Source organism: Odocoileus virginianus, chromosome 9, assembly GCF_023699985.2.
Source record: "Odocoileus virginianus isolate 20LAN1187 ecotype Illinois chromosome 9, Ovbor_1.2, whole genome shotgun sequence".
Lineage (NCBI taxonomy): Eukaryota > Metazoa > Chordata > Mammalia > Artiodactyla > Cervidae > Odocoileus > Odocoileus virginianus.
In genome coordinates, this window is record NC_069682.1 from 34737947 (window position 1) to 34761130 (window position 23184).

The 23184-nt window shown below is 46.8% G+C and overlaps 1 protein-coding gene across 1 annotated transcript in view; it reads left to right on the top strand.

The window, feature by feature from the left end:
* PCSK2 (proprotein convertase subtilisin/kexin type 2) overlaps positions 1–23164 on the top strand; it is a 231432-nt gene extending 208268 nt beyond the window's left edge. Inside the window, 7 exon segments of the mRNA XM_070472194.1 lie at positions 9225–9440; positions 11423–11523; positions 18684–18727; positions 18730–18777; positions 18780–18909; positions 22506–22693; positions 22696–23164. Coding sequence (XP_070328295.1) covers positions 9225–9440; positions 11423–11523; positions 18684–18727; positions 18730–18777; positions 18780–18909; positions 22506–22693; positions 22696–22988 — 1020 coding nt within the window. The 3' untranslated portion in view covers positions 22989–23164.
* The last annotated feature ends 20 nt before the right edge of the window (positions 23165–23184 follow it).

A 23184-nucleotide genomic window follows, 5' to 3' on the forward strand; every position in this document is an offset into this window, starting at 1 on the left:
TCTGCACCCAAGCAGAAACCCAACTACCGGGTTCATAGATTGATGTGATTGTCAGCCTTCGACAGCCCCCATGACATCAGAAAGGTTCATCACAGTGTGTCTGGATCCTGCTAGAAAGAGACAGGATGGCGTAGGAGCCTGACCTCCAAGGTGGACATGCAGCAGGAGAAGCCGTATTTAGAGGCAACCGCAGGTGCATTGAAACACAGGCTCGAGTGATGGATATAAGCAGAGGCTACATTGCCATCCTCGTCTGGCTTTCTTGGGACTCGGACGCCCCACCCACTCCTCCTGAACTCTGAGGAACCCATGGGGCACAACGCAGACTCTGGGATCCACTGGTCCGGCTGCACCTGCCCAGGTGTGGCTTCCTGTCCATCACCAGCTGGCCTCTCCGAGTGCCGCTTGTACTTGGGACCTGCTAAAACTGTGGGGGCGGTCCCAGGCCCCGTGCACTCAGCCTAGATCATGGGGAAGGTTCTCAGGGGTCTCCAGAGCCTGGGGGGCTCCTCATCAACTCACCCCTGGTTGGCCTTTCTCCCACTCCTTCCCCGACTCCCATCTTGTACCCACGTGTGCTTTCTGAGGTCACCCCCAAATCCTGGTCTCAGCAGCTGATTTTGAAGTGACATAAAGTGGGACCAACCACTTCTCCCTGTGGATATGGCCCTCTGTTCTCCAGAAGTTAACCACGCTCCCAGGAGGGAACCACTCATCCGTCATCCTCATTTAAAGCACTCTGTGACTTCACCCCACACCCCAACACTCCACGTACAGAAAGGAAGTGAATAAAGAATGAAAACATAAAACAGCTACACGGGAATATAATTCAGTCCCTGATATTGTGCCAGAGAGGGACTTTCTAAACATACAAAAGAACATATGTACCCCCAATAAAGAATAATAAATATTGCTCATAAAACCTTTCAAAATTTCTGTAAGTCTGGTTATTGTCAAAACTGATCAATTGATACATGGGGATTCATTATACTATGTACTCTAATTTTTGTGGTGCTTAATGTTTTTCAAATTAAAAGGTTTTATTCACACTTTAAAAACAAAAGCAATTCAGTAGGTGGTTAAGTTGTCAAGAGTCAGAATATACATCTAGGGAAAAGTGAAAATAGGAACTGTGCTAAAATTACACAAATGGCAGCTTATGGCTCAGGATAAAATTTTCAGGGACTGCATTATACAGAGGGGTTTTTCGTGTTGGGGGGAGGGTGTTTTTGTACAGCATGCAGGATCCTAGTTCCCCAACCAGGGATGGAACCCTCACGCCCAACACTGGACGCACAGAGTCCTGACTACTGGACCACCAGGGAAGTCCCCAGAGAGTTTTTTAAATGCTGTATGTTTTTTAATGTTACATCTATATAAACTAAGTGGAACTGAACACGACTAACTGTATCAGTCAGGAGAGGCTCTCATATGCTGCAGTAACAAACAGCGCCAAAAGTTCAGAGGTTTGAAAGCACAAAGGTTTTTACTCAAACCGTGACTCATCCATCACAGTCAATAGAAGGCTTTGCTCACTACAGTCTCCTGGAGGTCAGAGCTGACATCTGGAACATTGCTGCTTACTATGCAGAGGGAAGGAAAAGCTCTGTGAGTCTGGCATTGACGAGTAAATGGTTCAGAATGTCTTACAGGATCCCATCCAACCACAAGGGGATGCTATCATGGGCCCAGACAGCAGGCAGCTAGAAATACTTGGCAGTCAATTCAAAAGCACAATAATGTGCCCAGAAAAACTGCTCTGTGACCCAAGACATAACCAGTGATCTTGTGAGGAAACATACAAATGTCAAAGGTATTTATGAGTAGTTTGAATATAATTCTTCTATGAACTGTAAGCACAGAAAAGCAGTACTTATAAATCAATACATTTTTATGTTATTTAAATATAGGTGTGAAAAAATAGACTAAAGTAATTAAAGTAATTAAAATTTAAAAATGCCTTGCATTTTCTGCAAGTCAAAATGCAGGCAAAATGCAAAAGAAAAGAGCATATCTACATATGTATATAAATATATATGCAATATTTGATGACAAAAATTTGGTTAAGTTCTTTTATATAGGAAGAGTTCTAACAAATCAATAAAAAAATGATATGAAAGAAAAGATACGCATAGGGCATTATATTTGGAGACATGGTGCTTTGCTAAGGTATTTATAAAGAATACAAATGAACAGTAAATGTAGAGAAAGAAAAACTCAACTGACAGTGAAAAAATAACCCAAAACAATGAGTTTTGTTTTTGTTCACTAATTTGGCAAAACTATTTTTTTAATTATTTTAAATCTTAACCCAGATGGGCTGAATACTGAGTTCTTGTGCAATACTAGTGAAAATATAGATTATTATTAAGCCTTATAAAACCAATAATATGGCACCATGGGTCAAAAATCTTCAAACATTCGTTACTTTTCACCCCACATTCCCTATTTTAAAGACTCTGCCTGAGGAAATAAATAGAAATACAAAGACATGTATAGACTCATGTTCATGTCAGCACTTTAAAACCTAGAAACAGCCTTCTATGTACATCTAAGAAAAAGAGTAAATAAATTACGGAATAGCTTTCTAAGAAGACTAATAAAAACTTATGGTATAGAAGAGTATTTAATTATGTGAGGAAATGTTAATGTAGTGGTAAGGGAACAAACACATTTTAAGCAGGGCCACAAAGATAGATAGATTTTATGATCCCATTTTCATTCTTAAACCTATTCTTATGCTTTGCATATATACATAACTGGCAGGAATCCACCAAATATTACCAGTGGTTTTCTATTCATGGAAGATTACATAGGATTTTTATTTTCTTCTTCACAGTCTAGATTCCAGTCATTCTACAAAGAATATGATTTTCATAATACAAATGCAATGACTTTTTTTAAGTATATCTATGTTCTATTAAGATGTCAAGGTGACTGGAAAATAAAAATTAGTGTAATTCACTGTCTAGAAAAAGACAAACTATATCAGGCTGGCTTCATCAGTATCTGCAAGCAGATACCACCACTGGGCCAGGGCCTGAGGCGGGTGGGGGGGGCGGGGCACGGGGGAGGCCAGTCATTACTCCAGGTCACTAGATATTGGGTAGGATGAAGGGACCAACTCACTTCAGACCCAAGCCTCTCAGAGCAGGATTTCCACCTCCTGGCACAGGTGATGTGCTGAGAGTACACAGAGCCAATGTACCAGCCTTGAGCTGGAACTTCACGTTAGCCAATGGTAAGCAATTTGTGCCATTATTTTTGTATTCAAAGTGAAAGGTTGTTGCTGAGCTGTGAAAGACGCTGGAATTCTTGGCCTCTGGAGGAGGGGAATTCAAGCCGGGGCCAGTGACAAGGCTTGATCGCTTAGAGCTTTTGTGTAATAAAATTTTATTAAAATATAAAAGAGATAAAGTTTCTGACATAGACATCAGAAGGGGGAAGAAAGAGTATTCCCCTGCTAGTTTTTAGCCAGATGTTTTATAGCTACTGGGCTTCCCTTGTGGCTCAGCTGGTAAAGAATCTGCCTGCAATGCGGGAGACCTGGGTATGATCCCTGGGTTGGGAAGATCCCCTGGAGAAGGGAAAGGCTGCCCACTCCAGTATTCTGGCCTGGAGGATTCCATGGACTATATGGTCCATGGCATCGCAAAGAGTCGGACATGATTGAGCAACTTTCACTTTCTATATAGCTATTGAGTAAGTGAGTGAGTGAAGTTGCTTGGTCGTGTCCGACTCTTAGCGATCCCATGGACTGTAGCCCCCCAGGCTCTTCTGTCCATGGGATTCTCCAGGCAAGAATGCTGGAGTGGGTTGCCATTTCCTTCTCCAGCAGTCTGCTAATTACAGGAAGGGAATGTCTCAAAACTCAGAGACTGGCACCAAGCCCTTCACCCACAACATGCACTTTGAGATAACATTGGCACAAGGTGAGTCATCCCAGGCCATAAAACTACTGACATGAATTTTGAAGAAAGGCAGGTTTCCAAGTAGATACATAGTTTCATTAACATAGATTAGGAGAACAATATATGAGTAAAACAAACTGGTTTGTTGAGCCCTTATCGGTTCTGAGTCTTAAGCGGAACTGACTTGAAGAAAGACAGAGTCTAGGGTAAATACATAGCTCATTCAGTTCAGTTCAGTTCAGTCGCTCAGTCGTATCCAACTCTTTGTGACCCCATGAACCGCAGCACACCAGGCCTCCCTGTCCATCACCAACTCCTGGAGTCCACCCAAACCCATGTCCATTGAGTCAGTGATGCTATCCAACCATCTCATCCTCTGTCGTCCCCTTCTCCTCCTGCCCTCAATCTTTCCCAGCATCAGGGTCTTTTCCTATGAGTCAGCTCTTCACATCAGGTGGCCAAAGTATTGGAGTTTCAGCTTCAATATCAGTCCTTCCAACGAACATCCAGGACTGATCTCCTTTAGGATGGACTGGTTGGATCTCCTTGCAGTCCAAGGGACTCTCAAGAGTCTTCTCCAACACCACAGTTCAAAAGCATCAATTCTCCTGTGCTCAGCTTTCTTTATAGTCCAACTCTTACATCCATACATGACTACTGGAAAAACTATCTAGCCTTGACTAGACAGGCCTTTGTTGACAAAGTAACATCTCTGCTTTTTAATATGCTGTCTAGGTTGGTCATAACTTTCCTTCCAAGGAGTAAGCGTCTTTTAATTTCATGGCTGCAGTCACCATCTGCAGTGATTTTGGAGCCCCAAAAAATAAAAGTCATCCACTGTTTCCACTGTTTCCCCATCTTTTTGCCATGAAGTGATGGGACCAGATACAATGATCTTAGTTTTTTGAATGTTGATCTTTAAGCCAACTTTTTCACTCTCCTCTTTCACTTTCCTCAAGAGGCTCTTTAGTTCTTCTTCACTTTCTACCATAAGGGTGGTGTCATCTGCGTATCTGAGGTTATTGATATTTCTCCTGCCAATCTTGATTCCAGCTTGTGATTCCTCCAGCTCAGCGTTTCTCATGATGTACTCACAGATAAGTTAAATAAATAGGGTGACAATATACATCTTTGACATACTCCTTTTCCAATTTGGAACCAGTCTGTTGTTCCATGTCCAGTTCTAACTGTTGCTTCCTGACGTGCATACAGATTTCTCAAGAGGCAGGTCATGTGGTCTGGTATTCCCATCTCTTTCAGAATTTTCCACAATTTATTATGATCCACAGAGTCAAAGGCTTTGGCATAGTCAATAAAGCAGAAATAGATGTTTTTCCGGAACTCTCTTGCTTTTTAAATGATTCAGCAATTTGATCTCTGGTTCCTCTGCCTTTTCTAAAACCAGCTTGAACATCTGGAAGTTCACGGTTCACATATTGCTGAAGCTTGGCTTCAAAATTCTCTTTTGAGCATTACTTGACTAGCATGTGAGATGAGTGCAATTGTGCAGTAGTTTGAGCATTCTTTGGCATTGCCTTTCTTTGGGATTGGAATGAAAACTGACCTTTTCCAGTCCTGTGACCACTGCTGAGTTTTCCAAATTTGCTGGCATATTGAGTGCAGCACTTTCACATCATAATCTTTTAGGATTTGAAATAGCTCAACTGAAATTCCATCACCTCCACTAGCTTTGTTCATAGTGATGCTTCCTAAGGCCCACTTGACTTCACATTCCAGGATGTCTGGCGCTAGGTGAGTGATCACACCATGATGATTATCTGGGTTGTGAAGATCTTTAAAACCCATTGGTTAGCTCAAGGTTTGAGAAAAATTAAGTTCAGGTGGAACCAGGTATCTTCATGGCAACACAGAATTTTAAGAGAAACCTTTTAATTTTGTATAGAGAAGGAAAAGTCTGCCACAAATAGTTTGCTTCCTCCTGCCACTTAAGAGAGAGATGAAAAATGTCTGACACTTGCAGCCCATGTCCTCCAGTTGGAGACCCCTAGCCTTCCTCCCTGTTACTCTCCCAAAAGCAAACTACAAAATCCATAAGAGCTTTTAAGAGACTCGGGCTCTGTGAAAGACTGCTTTAGGCTGTGCTCTTAAAACCACTGCCTTTGCCAACAGGTTAGAGCAAAGACTCAGCCTCCGCACTGCTGACACTCAGTCCCCCTCATTCTTAGTTGTGCCTGGTGGGGGCAGGGGGAGAGGCAGAGGGCTGTCCTCTGCTTTAAAAGTTTAGCATCCTTGGTCTCCACCTGCTAGATGCTGGCAGTGAGCACCAAATGCCTCCACCTGTGCCAAGTGCCCCCTGGGACACAAAATCACCCTTGGGTGAGGACATCAGTGGTTAAATACCCTCAATAGAGCCTCGGTGACAAATTCTCATTTCGTGAAATCTTTAAAGAGAGATTAATCCCACTAACCTCCAAAGACTAACACAAAGAGAGAACTCAAAGTGCAGTTTCACCACATATTAAATTTCATCTAAATGCACTTGCCTTAAAAAAAAACGAGGGAAATAAAAAAGAGCGGAGGCGGAGGAGAGGCAGAGAAGATAATTCCAGCCTAAACCAGACGAACACGGAGGGCAGGGAGACAGCCAGTCTCCTCCAAGCACGTGCTTCAGAGTAAGGGTCGGAAACCCCAGCAGGCAGCTCACCCTGAGCAGTGCAGGCTCCTGGACCATCTCCTCCCTAATCTCTGAGTGACCCCCACACCCCAACTGGGGCTTTGGTTCTTCTTTACTACTTACTCCCTGGATAAAACTCACTGTAGTGAACTGCCCAGCATGGCAGAATCTGCCTGATTAGGTCCCAAACGATACAGTGCATCTGTCAGGACCACATTAAATTTGTAAGTTAACTTGGGGAAAATTGACAACCCTGAGATGCTGTCTTTCTCTCCAGTGGTCATATTTTCATCTGTGTCCCTCCCCAGAATTTCAAAGTCCTACTTAGCTCTTGTGTTTGTTTGTTTGTTTGTTGTGTTTCTTCTTACATACTTTGTCTTCCGTGTGGCTGGCGTGAATGGTCCTGCCTCACATGACGGCTGGAAGGATGCCGTGAGTGACAATGTGAGTTGTTCAGAGCGGTCCCTGCTTCACACCAAGTGCCCTAGAACTGTATGCTGTGATTATCATCCTCATTTCTCCCTTGTACCCTCCAACTGATTGTTTGAATGTGAGTCACAGTTGTTCTGTTTCAATTTCACCCCAGCTGTGGTTCAGGTGAAGCTGGAGACAGAACTGGATCTTGGGGTGTCGTTTTAACAGGCCAGTGTGGTGTGCTGGTAACAGACCCATCCCACAGTCAGCTCTCAGCCCTCTTATAGATGCCCCTTCCCCACTTGTCTGCCCCCAGAACTAGGGTCTTCTCTTTAGTGGCCCATCTTGCCCAGAAGTCAGGGACTGTTTGCTACTGATACCCAATCATTAGAAGCAAGAATAAAATTATTATCACTCTCATAAACACAGACACACAAACAGCTTAGGAAAATGAAGTTTAAAATTCCTAGCAATCAAAATATTCCTGTGGGTTAAGTCTTACAGTCCAAAACAAAACTAATGTTTGCTGCTGACTCTTCTGAAACATGCTGATACTGCTCTCTGTGTATCAGTGAGCAAAGCCACATAACAAACTTTCCCCAAACTCAGTAAGTAACAACCACTTAACTCTGATCGTGGGTCTACAGGTCAGCTGGGTTGCTCTGCCAACCTGGGCCATCCTTGGCGAATCTCAGGTGACCTCACTCATGCATCTGTGGTCAGCTGGAGGGTGAGCCACAGACTGCCTGATCTAGGGTGGCCTCCCATGTGGGGTCACTGTTAGCTGTGGCAGTGAACCTGACCAGGCTGTCTGTCATCACCTGCAGGCTAACTCAGGTTGGTTCCCATGGGAAAGCGGACATGGGTTGGGCTCCTTGAGACTCATGCTTAGAATCGACCCAGCACCACTGTCCACCACATCCTGTTTGCTGAAGCAAGGCAGGAAGCCAACCCAGACTCAAGGGTGGGAAACAGGCCCCCCTCTTGGTGGGCAGGGCTACAAACTATAATATAAAGGGGTCATGAACACAGAGAAACCCGACAGGTTAGAGTCACAACCAGTCTCCCTACATCAAGGTGAGGATGCTTTTAGCATTGGTTTCCTTTTAGCAGAGGTTGCCTGTCTTACTAGCAGCCCACCTGTGGGCTGGTTCAGGTGAAGTTTCCCCAACGGGTAGCCTCACTCACTGATGCTGATTCCTGTCTGTTTCACTTTCCAAGGGTGGCATCCTTGACACTGAGCCCAAATCTGAGTCTGCTTGAGAGGGCTGCACCCTCTCGCACCCTCTCCGTTGTAAGGATGCTACGGTTCCTTCTGTGTCTTGGTTTCGCGGGCAGTTGCCTGTTTGGATGGAGTTTTCCAGGACAGATTTACCTGAGACACCGAGGACACTTCTCAGCTAGTGGCTGAATCAATCTTTGTTGATGTATTGACTCAGCCAGTCACAGGCTAATTAACTCCAAGTCCTATTAGAAGCAATCAAAATGTCACTTCTCATTGTCAGGAGGCAGGAGACCTTGGAGGTAATTCAGACACCTCCTTTCCTCTGGCGTGTGTGCGTGCTCAACTGCTAAGACTGTCTGACTCTTTGCAACCCCATGGACTGTAGCCCTCCAGGCTCCTCTGTCCATGGGATTCTCCAGGCAAGAATACTGGAGTGGGTTGCCATGCCCTCCTCCAGGGGATCTTCCCAACCCAGAGATCAGTATCATATACATATATATATATATATATATATAATCTGTAAGTAAATGTGTATTTTAATACTCAAAATATCTACATATATATGTCTAAACTTATGTAAAATATACATAATACCTATAAAACAGAAGCTATAGATAAATATCTTTTACATCTTATATAGCTAACTATAAATTTACAGGTACATTTGCATTTTTGCTGAAAAATGCCTGAAAGAATATGTAAGAATTACATGCAGAAGGATTTGTTTTTTTTCATTTTCCTTTCCATATACTTTGACTTTTTACCATGAGGATATTCAATGTTTAAAAAGCAGTCCATTTGTCAGTTTTAAGGAGATTCTTCCAGTCTTTCCCACCTTGTTGTTCCCAGATTAAATTGTAAATTGAGATGACTTTATATTGACTCCTTCCTGAAAAGAAAAACTCTCAGGGTGCCTGTCCAGAAGGACAGTGGTTTTCAAGGACAGATAGAAACCAAGCCAGGCCTTGGGTTCAACTGTTTAAGAGGCCAGGCAGACCCCGCTGCAGCCCGTGCATCCCTCTCTGTCCCCCACCCCCAGGGCCGCGGGGGCAAAGGCAGCATCTACGTGTGGGCCTCAGGCGACGGCGGCAGCTACGATGACTGCAACTGCGACGGCTACGCATCGAGCATGTGGACCATCTCCATCAACTCGGCCATCAACGACGGCAGGACCGCGCTCTACGACGAGAGCTGCTCCTCTACGCTGGCCTCCACCTTCAGCAATGGGCGCAAGCGGAACCCGGAGGCCGGCGTGGTGAGTGCGGGCCAGGGGTGCGCGACGACATTGGTGACATCATACGCAGACACGGGGAAGTCATGGTAGGAGGGCCCTCCTTCAAAGAGTCAGCCCCTGTTCCGAGGGGAGATGCCCCCCTCTTCTAGGCTGGTGATGCTTTGTTATCAAGGTCAAGGCCTCACAAAAAACATGAACGCCTTGACCTCCTTCCCGCTCATGGTCCATAGATTTTCCTGTTCATTGTTCTGGCTTACAAATAATGATGAACTCTAGTTTACCAAGATGTTGCCCCAGCACATTGCTTATAAGGTAACTAATATGAAGAACTGGAGCATCAAACCTGCTCCCCATCTGAGCCAAGAACACATCCATTTATTAGTGTTATTTAGAAATGGCATCCACGGATGGATTTTTCCAGGTCCCTGCTGCTGCCTAGACCTCCCCAGAAGAGGGCGCATGTGTTTTTGCAAAGGAAGGGTACTGTTTCATAGTATTTTAAACCGGGTCCACAATTGAGAAAATCAAAAAGTTAAGAATCATAGACATTTACTGCACTCTTCTGAGCAACACTTCCTTCCTGGGCACCTAGGTTTAACAGTGAATTTTCCAATCCGCTAGGCATACAGACTTCTCTCAGTCCTCCAAGCCAGGAATTTAGTGCGTGACTCAGTAGTCGGGCTGGGCTACATTCTGCCTGGCCACCACCTCCTCCAGGGTTGGGAGAAAGGCAGGAACAAGAATGCAGTCATCAGTACCAGCTAGCCCTTCAGTCCCAAGGTCCTGCCTGGGCTCCACCTGACCAGCTCTCACATGAGCTGGCAGAAGTTCCTGCCCTGCAAGAGATCCAGACCTTAGCCTGGCTCCCCCCATGAAACCCCCTGATTTCTCCCATGAGCCCCCTCAGCTCCCCTTAGTCTTGGGAAGGATAGAAAATGTGTCAGCTCCTCCCAAGCAGAAAGAGGCTTCCCTTTCTCATCTTCTGAGCTGTGTGGGCAGAAAGGGACAAGCAAGGGTGGCCCCGATCTTGTTCCGCTTGTAAGCCGTCTCCCAAACACCTCCCAGAAACTCCCCTCCCTGCCCCAAGGGCCTTCCAGTGGTATCACTCTGTCCTCAGCCCCTGTCTGTGACCCTACTCCAGCTGGGGAGGGGCACTGAATTCTCTTTGAATATGGTCACTTTCCCCAGGAGTTGACTTTAAACTGCCCTGATGCTTTGTCCCCCAAAATAATGGATCCACTCAAGGAGCCTACAGACAAACAGGAGAAATGAGTATTCTCATGGTTTATAAACAATCTTAATGAAAACCCTGTCTCTCACAAACATTGAAGATGAGGATTCTCTCTGTAAAATGCTTTAAAACTCAGCTGATCAGCCTCCCCACTTGGGGTAACCACTGATGTAGCAGTTGTCTTACTCACTGTGTTCCAGAATCTCTTGGTGGATTTTAGATGTAGAAAACATAGCATTTTCTCTTTAATGGCTGTCCTTCTAGGCAAACTTTAGCTGAACTTGTTTCATTGTTCCTCTTTAGGAATGCCACCCTTTTTTCCTGGAGGGAAAATGATTTGTTGATGAGGTGGCCCTGATCTTTCTGAGCCAATCTCATTGTAACAAACCCCACCATTGCATCAACTATGGTGGTGGTATTGGCTTGTCACTTTTCACCTATAATGTTTCCTTTTAGGGTCCAGAAAATAAATATCTCTCTATTAGAATAGCTGAAGAGTTGCCTCTCTAAACAGTTGATTTGCTTGTATCTTATGGACACTGTGACTATAACCGATTGTGTTTCCCTTTTTGCATAGGCCACTAGGAAGCTCAGATAAAAGTGTCTGGCAAAATAAATACATGAGTGCTAAGCTTATTCTTGCCTCCATCTAAACCATCTTCAGAACAAGGCAGACTTTAAGTAAAAGAGACAGAAGATCTTCTGCTCTGTGTTGTTTTGTGTTTAAAGCAGTGGGGCTTCTTCACTCATTCCTCACTCTCTTCCCCTCCAGGCAACCACAGATTTATATGGCAACTGCACCCTGAGGCATTCTGGGACATCCGCGGCTGCTCCCGAAGCAGCTGGAGTGTTCGCACTGGCTTTAGAGGCTAAGTATGTTTGCAGCTCGGGACCAAGGGCCAGCTCTGCAGGGTGAACTAACACAAGTCTCCCAACCCAACACCAAGTGTCCATGGAGGCAAAAGTGGGTGTGAGAGTCAGTAAAAGTCAGGGCCATGAACTCTGGTGGGTGTTGCTAATGACACACACACACACACACACACACACACACACACACACACATCCCACAAAATTACATCCCTAGAGAACACAAGAGCCCAACACCCAACCACACATGGGGGTACATAGATATTTTCTTTCATCTGTGGATTTCATGGCTGTTTCACTCTAATAATACTCCCAATCAGCTAAATGAAAGAAGATCATTGCCAAGCTGGTTATCTAGCATGGTTTTCAGAACATGTCATGGAAACAGGATGCTCTCGCTTCAGATTTGTTAACTTATATGGTGAACTCACTTTAATACTGAGACAATGCGGGCAAAGTCACACAGTGTAGTCCAAGAAATCGGCTTTGCTACTGCCTTCCAGCTACTGGTGAGAGGCGCCCACCCTCTCTGTTCTCACCATCCCACAGAGAAGCCACACATCACTGCTGCTGGACCCACCTTGGATTTGAGCACCAGCAGAGGTCCCTGCCCACCTGCTCCCCTGTCTTAGTGCAAACCAGAGACTGGTCTTTGGTTTGAGCAATGAGCTTGTGGCTTCAGGCAACATCCATGTGGTGTAAGTGCAGATGCCCACTGTGCAAGGAATTATCCAAGAATACAGAACCAGAAACTTGTAAGAAGTTGGATTCTGGCTCCTGGGGAAGGGAAGTTGAGTTCCTATCTCTGTTGGCTGTTGCTAGGCAACCGGAGCTTCTAGCATCAATCTTCAGGCAGCCCTGCCTGACTCTCCACAGATTCAGTGCATTTTCTGACTTGCAAAGGAGGTAAGAGCTGATTCCTAGAATAGGAAAGGGATTCAAAAGATTATCTAGTCCAACCCCTATGCCTTCAAGCAGAAAAAGGCATTGTTATCCTCCTTTTACAAATTGGGCCCCAAATTGGGGATGACTTCTGTCTATGGGCCAAGCCAAACTTTGATTCTGTTAACAAAACTCAGGTGGAACATTTAAGAAAGAAGAAATGGACACTCTCTTCCTATTAAGCACCAAGACAAAAAAAAAAAACTTACATATTATGTGCATTTCCTAAAAATGAAACTCTTCTTCTCAGGGCCTTCCGGGTCCTAAAGTCTGAGTTGGTCTCGCTCACTCTGGTTGGGAGCAGGCAAGCAGAGGGAGGCTGCTCCTGCCACAGATTCTCACAGAGGACAGGGAATAAGAAGGAGTTTCTTGTCTCCCCTAATTCAAAAAGGGCAGAACTCGTCTTAAAGTCTCCCTGGATTCTGACAAGCAAAATGTCACTTGCCCAGGTGTATACACCAACAGCTTAGCCTACCAGTCTCCTCTGTCCAGGGGATTTTCCAGGAAAGAATACTGGAGCGGGTTGCCATGCCCTCCTCCTCCAGGGGATCTTCCCGACCCAGATGTCTCTTAGGTCTCCTGCACTGGTAGCCGAGATCTTTACCGCTGAGCTACCTACGAATCCTATATGTCAACAAAGTGACATCTAGATCCACCAAAGTGCTTGAGCAGGCTGCTGGAACTTTCAACAGATTTGTGGGCTCTACAACAATTATTCCTCATTCTTCACCACACTTGCAGCTTTCCTTACAGAAAAGAATGCAGTCACTGATTAGGCATGCTTCATTTTGGAGCAGTGGTCAACAACTGAGCACAACAGGGGGAGAAAATGATACCTGGTAGTAGGTGGTTCAAAACCATCTTGGAAGCCAGTCCTCAGATTTCTCAGGACACCAGCCACCTGGGTTGGAAACACACCCTGAGATTAGAGTTTGGTGCGATTCATTAAGAATGGGCTCCCAGCAGAGACCATTGGGAAAGAGAAGAAGCAGGTTAGAGATGGGAAAGGATCTGAGCAAGGATGCGATTCCAAAGTTTCTGGCCTCAGCCCGAGTCCAGGGGGAGTTCTGGAATGTAAATCTTGCCTCAGAGTTTATTCCACATCAAGGCAAGGGAGTGGGCTGCATAAGCCCTTCCTGGGGTGGTAAAGCCCAAGACTTTTCAGTGGGCAAAAGGGCTCCAATATTCATTGGAAGGATGAAGCTGAAGCTCCAATACTTTGGCCACCTGATGCGAAGAGCTGACTCATTAAAAAAGATCCTGATGCTGGAAAAGAATGAGGGCAGGAGGAGAAGGGGTCGACAGAGGATGAGATGGCTGGATGGAATCACGGACTCCATGGCAAGAGTTTGAGCAAACTCCCGGAGATGGTGAAGGATAGGGAAGCTTGACGTGCTGCAGTCCATGGGGTTGCAAAGAGTCAGATACCACTGAACGACTGAACAACAAAGCCAGGAGTTAAAGCCTCTGATCAGCAGGAAATAGCCCCGGCAGAGAGCCCAGAGGGAGGAGGCCAGAGGCTCTCTTTGTGAACACTTCCTGCAGCTCACCTCTCTCTGTGTTCAGACAAGGCATCTGGGAGTACTTGGGAAATATGTGGCAGCAGTCAGGGCTGTTTCCCACTCAGAGGGCCAATGGGAAAGCTCTTCCAAAACAACCTGAATGCAGTAAACAAATTATCCTGTCTAAAACGTCTGCCCATCGGGACCATGAAATAGGGAGAAGGACCACCTCTGTGGCTCCAGGGGACAAAGGGAACCCAGTCCTCTGTCCTGACCAATCATCACCTTGTTGTTTAATCTCATAAAATGCTTTTCTGCCAAATGCTTGAAAACACCTTCTTGATTCCCCAGGGATCATTACTCACATTTCCCAGGGAGTCCACCATAGAGAAGTTTCACAGGATATCCCTAGTAGGGGTTAGGTGATGCTAGTGATAAAGAACCTGCCTGCCAATGCAGGAGATGTAAGAGACGCAGGTTCGATCCTGGGGTCAGGAAGATCCCTGGAGAAGGAAATGGCAACCCACTCCAATATTCTTGCCTGGAGAATCCCTTGGATAGAGGAGTCTGGAGGGCTGCAGTCCACAGGGTCGCGAAAAGTTGGACACGACTGAAGCGACTTAGCACACACACACACACACACACACACACACACAGCTACCTTCCCTTATGTGGGGTTCTCTCCATGACCCCAGACTTTCTGTGGGGTTCTAGAGGGCCAAGCCAGGTCTGAGGGGGTCACAAGGAGGCAAACTTCTGGCCCAGGAGAACCATCCACAGTAAAGCAGCCCACGTTCTAGGCTAGAACAGTGTTTCCAAAGGTGACCTTCCAAGGGTGGATTTTGTCATGTAAGCTGCATCAAAGTGTAATAGACAGAGACAAGTGCACACACATTAGGGACAGCTCAAAGACTTCTTATGAAGTTAACACATCCGTGTAGTATTGGTGTCAGTCACTCAGCTGTGTCCGACTCTTTGAGACCCAATGGACTATAGCCCACTAGGCATCTCTGTCCGCGGGATTCTCAAGGCAAAAATACCGGAGTGGGTAGCCATTTCCCTTCTCCAGGGGATCTTCTCCACCCAGGGATTGAACCCATATCTCCTGAATTGCAGGTGGATTCTTTACCATCTGAGCCACCAGGGAAGCCTTACACATCCATGTAACCAGCACGCAAATCAGGAAACAGACCATCACCTAAGTATCAGTATGGGCATTTTGGTTCAACATTATGTCTGAGAGATTCCTCCACACTGCGGTTAAATATTACTTCCTTCCAGTCCCACACATCTTAATTCCTCCTCTGCGTGATGTTTCTAAAGATCAGCTCAAGCGCCTCTGCCTTCGTATCTGTTCCTCAGATAAAGCTGTGATGTTCTAACATGTGGTTCTCTCCTGCCTCAGTTCCTGGCTCTCCCTCCCTGGCATTCGGGGCTCCTGACCTCTTGTGCTTTTTAAAGTTTTTAACCTGAGTAATACTTGCCTTCTCCCGCCTCCGGATCCTTCAAGCCTTTGGCAGGTGTATGGACAGGTCCATGGAAGCAACATTTTTGGGTCCTATCTGACATCATCATTGTGTTCACGCTGTCCACACGTGCAGCTGAGGCTGTGAACCACCATCTCAGACCCGTGTTCTCAAACTCCGTGTGTAGAAGCATTACCTGGGCATGGTCCTAATTGTGTGTCCTCAGGCCCACAGCCTCCAGGAGGTCTAATGCCAGAGACTTGAGGTTGAGACCAGGAATCCACGTTTGTCACAGGTCCCCATGTGGTTCCAAAGCTGGTCCACATTGTGTGAGATGCTCTCCTTGGTACAACTCCAAGGCCCCATTGTTGGCTCCCTCGGCATGACAGGCAGGGAGCTCAGCTCCCCCCCCACCCCTTTTTAAATATTGAGCTGTCTGTCTGTCTTCCCCCCAGACTCTAGGCTCTAAGACCTTTCCACAGCCTGCTCAGAATTAGTGCAGAGCCTGGACATAATACACACTCAATAGATGCACATAGAATCACTTTACTGTGCAGTGCTTTTCCGTAGATCTGTCTTACTTTTCCAACTCTTATATAAACTGTTTAAGAGTATGACCTATTCCTTGCCTATAACACTGAACACAGTGACTTCCATACTGTAGGTGTTCTGTACATTTATTTTGTATTAGTTACTAGGTGTCACCTACAACCCTTGAGCTGCCATAGGATTAAAGCTTGAAGCAGGTTGTGAGATCCCTGTTTTACACAATGGGGCTTCTCTGGTGGCTCAGACAGTAAATAATCTGCCTGCAATGCAGGAGACCCAGGTTCGATCCCTGGGTCAGGAAGATCCCCTGGAGAAGGGAATAGAAGACCACTCCAGTATTCTTGCCTGAAGAATTCCATGGACAGAGGAGCCTGGCAAGCTTCAGGCCATGGGGTCACAAAGAGCTAGACACAACTGAACTACTAACACTAACACACTGTCTTCTGTCAGGCCTTCCCAGGTGGTGCTAGTGATAAAGAACCTGCCTGCCAATGCAGGAATCATAAGAGATGTGGGTTCTATCCCTGGGTTGGGAAGATCCCCTGGAGAAGGGCATGGCAACCCACTCCTGTATTTTTGCCTGGAGAATCCCTCTGTCCAGAGGAGCCTGAGGTCACAAAGAGTCAGACAGACTGAAGCGACTTAGCACATATGCATGCCTTCGATCAATTCAGAAGTTGCTCAGAATGTAAAACTAGGAGGGACTCGGTGTTACTTTTCAGGCATAAGCAAATGATTGTTCAACCAGTGTCACAAATTCTGATGCTGGCATATAGACCTTGCTCCGATTTAGTTTACAAATGAGAACATCCTCATTCTGACACATTCTTTCTCTCTCATGGGCCCCATAAGAGTAAATCTTAAGGTCTAATGGGTTCCTTCAGGAAGCATAGCACATTATTGTGGCAGAACCCCTTGCAAAGGTGAGAGCTACTCCACCTGCCAGCCAGCCTTCTGATCACCCTGAAGTTAGCAGATCTTCGTTTATCAACACTTTTGGGTTAAATGATTCAGAATCCTGTTCCACCAAAGCACTGAACTTTCAGCCACAGTCACTGTCAGGCAATTTCACACTGTTCACCTAGTCTGTATGTCCAGGGGACCATATGTCCAAAATAAATATGTTCTTAAATTTCTCAAATAAGCACTGACTTTCCTTGAAACTTTCTCCTTAAAAACTGAAAGTCTATATTTCAAGAGCATGTGAATCACTAGCATCTTCTGACTCTCATTCAAAGCTTTGAACCAATGAAACCTGCCCGTGATGAGATTTTATCAAGCGAGTGATGTTCTTTGAATCATTTGATTCTGAGGAGAACTGTAGTGCAAGGTTTTTCCAACTTTTTTGACCATGACTGTCAGTGAGAAATACATTTTGCATTCCAACCCAACACATAACACACACATACTTTCCCCATATTACAGTCACACTGGTATTCTTTTCTGTTCTCTTCCACTCGTGACAGCTTCATTCATAAAGAACCTGCTTCTCAACCTCAGCTGTCTCCTGGAATGACCTGAGAAGTATTAACAATTTCCCAAGCCTGGGTCCCCCTCCCAGAGATTCTGATTTACTTAGTCTAAGATGTGGCCAGAGCAGTTTGGTCTTAAATGTCCCACAGATGATTTTACTGCGCAACCCAGATACATAGCCCATGCAGTCAGCCGACCTTCTAGCCCACAAACGGGTCTTGGTTGACACTTTGAAAAACACAGACATTGAGTAATAGTAGACACTAACTTCCAGAGACACCTCTGCAAGCCAACTTGTTTATTTGCTGAATGAAGAGAGTGCCGAGGAGGGCCATCCTGGGCCCTGGGGAGACAGCTATTGTGGCTGTTGTCTCTGCTCTTGAAGAACTGACAGCCCGTGTTCCCAGATGGAATGCTTGCAAGTGGCCACACTCGGGTCCAGAGACAAAGCTCAGGTAGCACCCAGAAGCCCCTTGTGTCCCTTCCAAACACCACCTGTGCAAGACCCGCCACTCACCTGACATCTGACAGCACGCATTCATTGTGCCTTTCTTCTTCAAGTGACTGTAATCATAGAGTTTGTTCTCCTCTGTGTCTGACTTCTTTGGGTCAGCATTCTCTTCATCCCAGTTATTCTGAGTAGCTGTAGTTCATTCTCACTGCAGTGCAGTGTTTCATGTCTAATAAATACATTTCAGTTGGCTTATTCACTTTACTATGGATAGGCATTTGGGGGCTTCATAGTTTGGGCTTATGGACATTTCCAGTACATGTACATCTGGTGAATATATACACACATTTTTGTTGGCTACACGCCTAGAAGTGGAACTTCTGGGCCACAGCTTAAGCACTTGGGCTACATTAGAAGATAAGAGTCAAACTGTTTTCCAAAGTGTTTGTGGTAATTTATACTCCCATCTGCAAAGTACTCACTTGTCCCTCATCTTTGTCAACATTTGGTATTGTCAGCCTTTTTCATTTTAGCCATCCCAGTGTGTGTCAGTTTTTGCATTTGAAATATATTTAAGTAAGAAAGGCAAGACTTTTAATTGATGTACAGCTATACCTATATTATAAATAATGCATGGATAATCCTCCCTTGACTTAGGGGTTCATAGATGTTCCAAAATCTTACTGGAGGTCTACGTGCTATCTTAGTCATTGTGCCTCTTTTTCCTTCCCTTCACCCCTGTCCCATGCCCTTGTCCTCAAATGCCCTGCCTCTGGTCCACAGCCTGGGTCTGACCTGGAGAGACATGCAGCATCTGACTGTGCTCACCCCAAACAGAACCAGCTTCACGACAAGGTCCATCAGTGGCGGAGGACTGGGTTGGCCTGGAGTTTGATCGCCTCTTTGGCTACAGGGTCCTAGATGCAGGTGCCATTGTGAAGATGGCCAAAGACTCGAAGACGGTGCCTGAGAGGCTCCACTGTGTGGGCGGCTCCATGCAGGACCCAGAGTAAGTGGGGGCAGTAAGCTCTGCCGCTAGTCGTGGAAAATACCCTGGAGATGCCACCTCTGCACCGGCAACCATATCAGATGCCCTCTCTGTGTCCTCCTGAGATGCACTGGATTTGATTCGGGGATAACCAGCTTCCAGGCAGAGCTGTAGCATTAGGCAGTTGCAGAGTATCCAGTATCCAGAGCCCTGGGGCCTGGAACTTCCATCCCTTATTGCCAAGAGGGAGAGATTTACAAAGAGGGACTTTGCTAAGGGGAAGCCCTACAGCTGTGCCTTTGCAGGCTCTGGGCCACAGCAGGTGGGGGCCATGGGCAGTGTGACAAGGGCAGGATGTAGTTAGCTGCGTCTTGGCTTACGTTCCCAATTAGCAGAAAGGTGGTACAACTGCAGTATTGAGGAGAATGAACACTGGGACTCTGCTTAGTCATGGTTTGTGTTGACATCAGACCTTGTTCTCCGCAATGGCCCTGGACAGGAAGACTGGGTTTCTGTTGATCCTCATGCTCTGTGCTTTTGGGGGGGAGGAAGGAGGGAGATGGAGAACGTATGCCAGGATGAACGACTGTTTCCCTCCCCGTTCCAAGTGCACTGAGCACTCTGTCCTAATTCAGATACTTGCTGGAATTTGGAGCCAGAGGCAACACTGGAAATAGGCTGTCTGATGCCCTCATGTTAGTTAAGGAATCTGAGGCCCTGAAGTGTGACCGTCACAGGAGCTCACAACCAGCTGGGAGCTTACCCAGTGTTAGCAGCATTATTTTTTTTTTAATCTGGAAAAGTCTTTTATTATGTTTCAGTTGATCAGGTTAAATTCATCTCACTATATATATAGATGTTCTTGCCTATATGTTTCTTACAGGGTTTTATACAAATTCATCAAGAATTTACATTTCCCAAATGATCTTCTGTTGAGACAGTTTTATTCGCAGCAAAATACACATGTACACGTATACTATGACAGCAATTTTAAACTTTAAAACATATAGAAATTTCTTAGTAAAAAAAAGGGACTTCTCTGGTGATCCAGTGGTTAGAACTTGGCGCGTACGCTGCAGGGAACCCAGTTTTGATCGCCATCTGGGAAGCTAAGATCCCACAAGCCACACAGTATGCCCAAATAATAGAAAAAGAAAGTGTATGGAAATGTGTTGTTTTGTGGGGTAAAATACATCTCTCAAGGCCCCACTCCTCAGAGGTTCTGATTTCTGAGATTTTAGATAAGGTCCAGAAGACTGAATTTTGTGGGTGGTCTCAGAAGCATTATTTTAATGAAAGGAAAGTTGAGAGCTCTTTTTTAAAAAATTTATTTAATTGGAGAATATATCCTGTACAATGTCATGTAGGTTTCTGCCATACAACAAGGCAAGTCAGTCATGAAAAGTGAAAGTGTTAGTCATTCAGTCATGTCAGACGCTTTGAGACCCCATGGACTATCGCCTGCCAGGCTCCTCTGTCCATGGAGATTCTCCAGGCAAGAATACTGGAGTGGGTTGCCATGCCCTTCACCAAGGAATCAAACCCACATTTCCTGCATTGCAGGCAGGTTCTTTACCATCTGAGCTACCAGGGAAGCCCCAAGTCAGTCATAACTATGTGTATATATCCCCTCCCTCGAGAGTACTTTCAGCATGAACTCAGTCGGGTTTCCCGAGGACAGGAATCTAGCCTGTCCCATTTGCTGGTGTGTCCTCAGGGCCTAGAACAGCTTAGCAGTCATGGGATCAATATTTGTGGAATGAATGAATGAATGACTATTCAGCCAGTTTCACCTGGGCACAAGGAAGACATCTAAACAGTGGTGACAGGGAGTAGGGCGGTCAGACCAGTCAGGGAAATTTGGGGTGGGGGAGGTCAGGCCTTGTTGGAAGGGCTCTGGTCTCCTGGGTGCCCTCTGCCCCCTTGCCCACCGCCCACCTGAACTTGATCTCAGGTGCTGATGAGCAAGGTCTGGGGCAGATGCCATGCTGGAAGAACTCAGAGGCTGGGCAGGGAGGCTCCAAGGGCAGCGCCCAGGCCGGCTGGGCCTCTGGCAGAAGCAGCCCTCACTGCCAGGAATCCAGCTTCTCGCGGGCAGGCCGCAGGGCTCCAGGACCCCCCGGCAGTGGCCAAGTCTATGCCGGCTGCACGGAAACAGGCTGGGAGCCACTGAGTGGCGACTGTCAGGTTTATGAGTCTCCTCAGCACTGATCTTCCCGGAGAAGCTGTCAACTCAAAAACAGTTTTCTAAAGAGATTTTATCAGGAGAATCCATGACGGGTGCTTGACTGAAATAAAAAGGAAAAATAGAACTGGCTGGGAGGCATCCACGCTGGACCATCCAAGTCAGTGAGCAGAGGCAGTCTGGCCTGCACTCCCCCCGCCCGCGTGTTCCCAGAGCACCGTGTCCGGCTCAGCCCCACCCTCCCCTGCCCACTCAGCTCCTCGAGCAAAGTGTTAGTCACTCAGTGGTGTCGGACTCTTTGCAACCCCATGGACTGTAGCCCGCCAGGTTCCTCTGTCCATGGGGATTCTCCAGACAAGAATACTGGAGTGGGTTGCCATTCCCTTCTTCAAAGGATCTTTCCCACCCAGGGATTGAACCCGGGTCTCCCGTGTTGCAGGCAGATGTTTTATTATCTGAGCCACCAAGGAAGCCCCTGAAGGTCGTAACAAACTCTGGATTTTAAGTGAATTTGGAAATCAACGTTAACACTTGACCTGAATAGCAGAAGCAGCTCGGTAGAGAGTGGAGAGTTTGCTCAACCGCATACCGGTCAGGTGTGGCCATGACCAGTCACTTCTGAGCTGCAGTCATATTGTTACGATAGTCATAGCAATCATTTCAGCAATAATTTCTCTTTATCAAAGTACTTAGTGCTGTAAAAGAAAGACATCTGAGCTCCCGTCCCACTCTCAGTTGCCCTAGTGGGACTTGGGTGCTGACAGTTTTTTTCGTTTTTGTTTTTTTCTGAAAGATGATCTCAGGAGACACAGGTGAGGAGGAGGCGATGTAGACAGGGAGAGAGAGCAACCCAATAGAGAAGACACAGAGGATGCGCTGACTGGCACCTCGCTGCCCTGGGCAACTAGGCTCAACCCCACTGGGGACACTGAGTTGTCCCCACCAGCAGTGAGGAACGCAGGCTGTATTGACTCACCTCCTCCTGTCAGTCATCGGTTAGGGTTTTTCCTTCTGGATCAAATCCCTGACATTTTGCCATCAGGGTCCACAGGGGCCTCAGGCTGCAAGAGAACCCAGCAGAGACCTAGGAGAAGTGGGAAGGGGGTCAACTGCATCGGCTGCATCCCCCATCCAAACAGATCAGAGACTGCAGGTGACTTTCCCAGGGTCACACAGCTGGTATAATAACCCCAGAGTCCCTGCTCTCCCTGCCCCCAGAGCAGCCTTCCAAACCCCTAGGAATCCCCAAGCAGTCCAATGATCAAGACTCCGACTTCGAATGCAAGGGGCGTGGGTTCCATCCTTGGTTGGGGAACTAAGGTCCCACATGCCCCAGGATGCAGCCAAAAAAAAATTTTTTTTAAAAAAACAACAAAAACCCAGGGATAGTGTCCCCACCCCTCACTGTGTCTGCTCACCACTCTGCCCTCAGGAAAATTCCGACCACTGGCAAGCTGGTGCTGACACTCACTACCGACGCATGCGAGGGGAAGGAAAACTTTGTCCCCTACCTGGAGCACGTCCAAGCGGTCGTCACCGTCAACGTGACCAGGAGAGGGGACCTGAACATCAACATGACGTCCCCCATGGGCACCAAGTCCATCCTGCTGAGCAGGCGCCCCGAGACGACGCCAAGGTGGGCTTCGACAAGTGGCCTTTCATGACCACCCACACCTGGGGGGAGGACGCCCGGGGCACCTGGACCCTGGAGCTGGGCTTCGTGGGGAGCGCGCCCCAGAAGGGGGTGCTGAAGGAGTGGACGCTGATGCTGTATGGCACACAGAGTGCCCCCTACATTGACCAGGTGGTGCGGGATCACCAGTCCAAGCTGGCCATGTCCAAGAAGGAGGAGCTGGAGGAAGAGCTGGGCGAGGCCATGCAGAGAAGCCTGAAGAGCATCCTTGGCAAGGACTAGCGCCTGGCCCCCTCCCCCGTCCCCGCCGCCCCTCCAGGCGCCAAGCAGTGACCCTCCCCCACACCAGCCGCGCCCACGTCTAGATCTGAAGCTTCGCTCACTGTCAGTGATTCTTTTCATTCCCATGGAAGCAACCTTTTCTATTCTGTGCCCCAAATACAGTGCTCCCACCCACACCTCTGTCCTGTTTGTGACT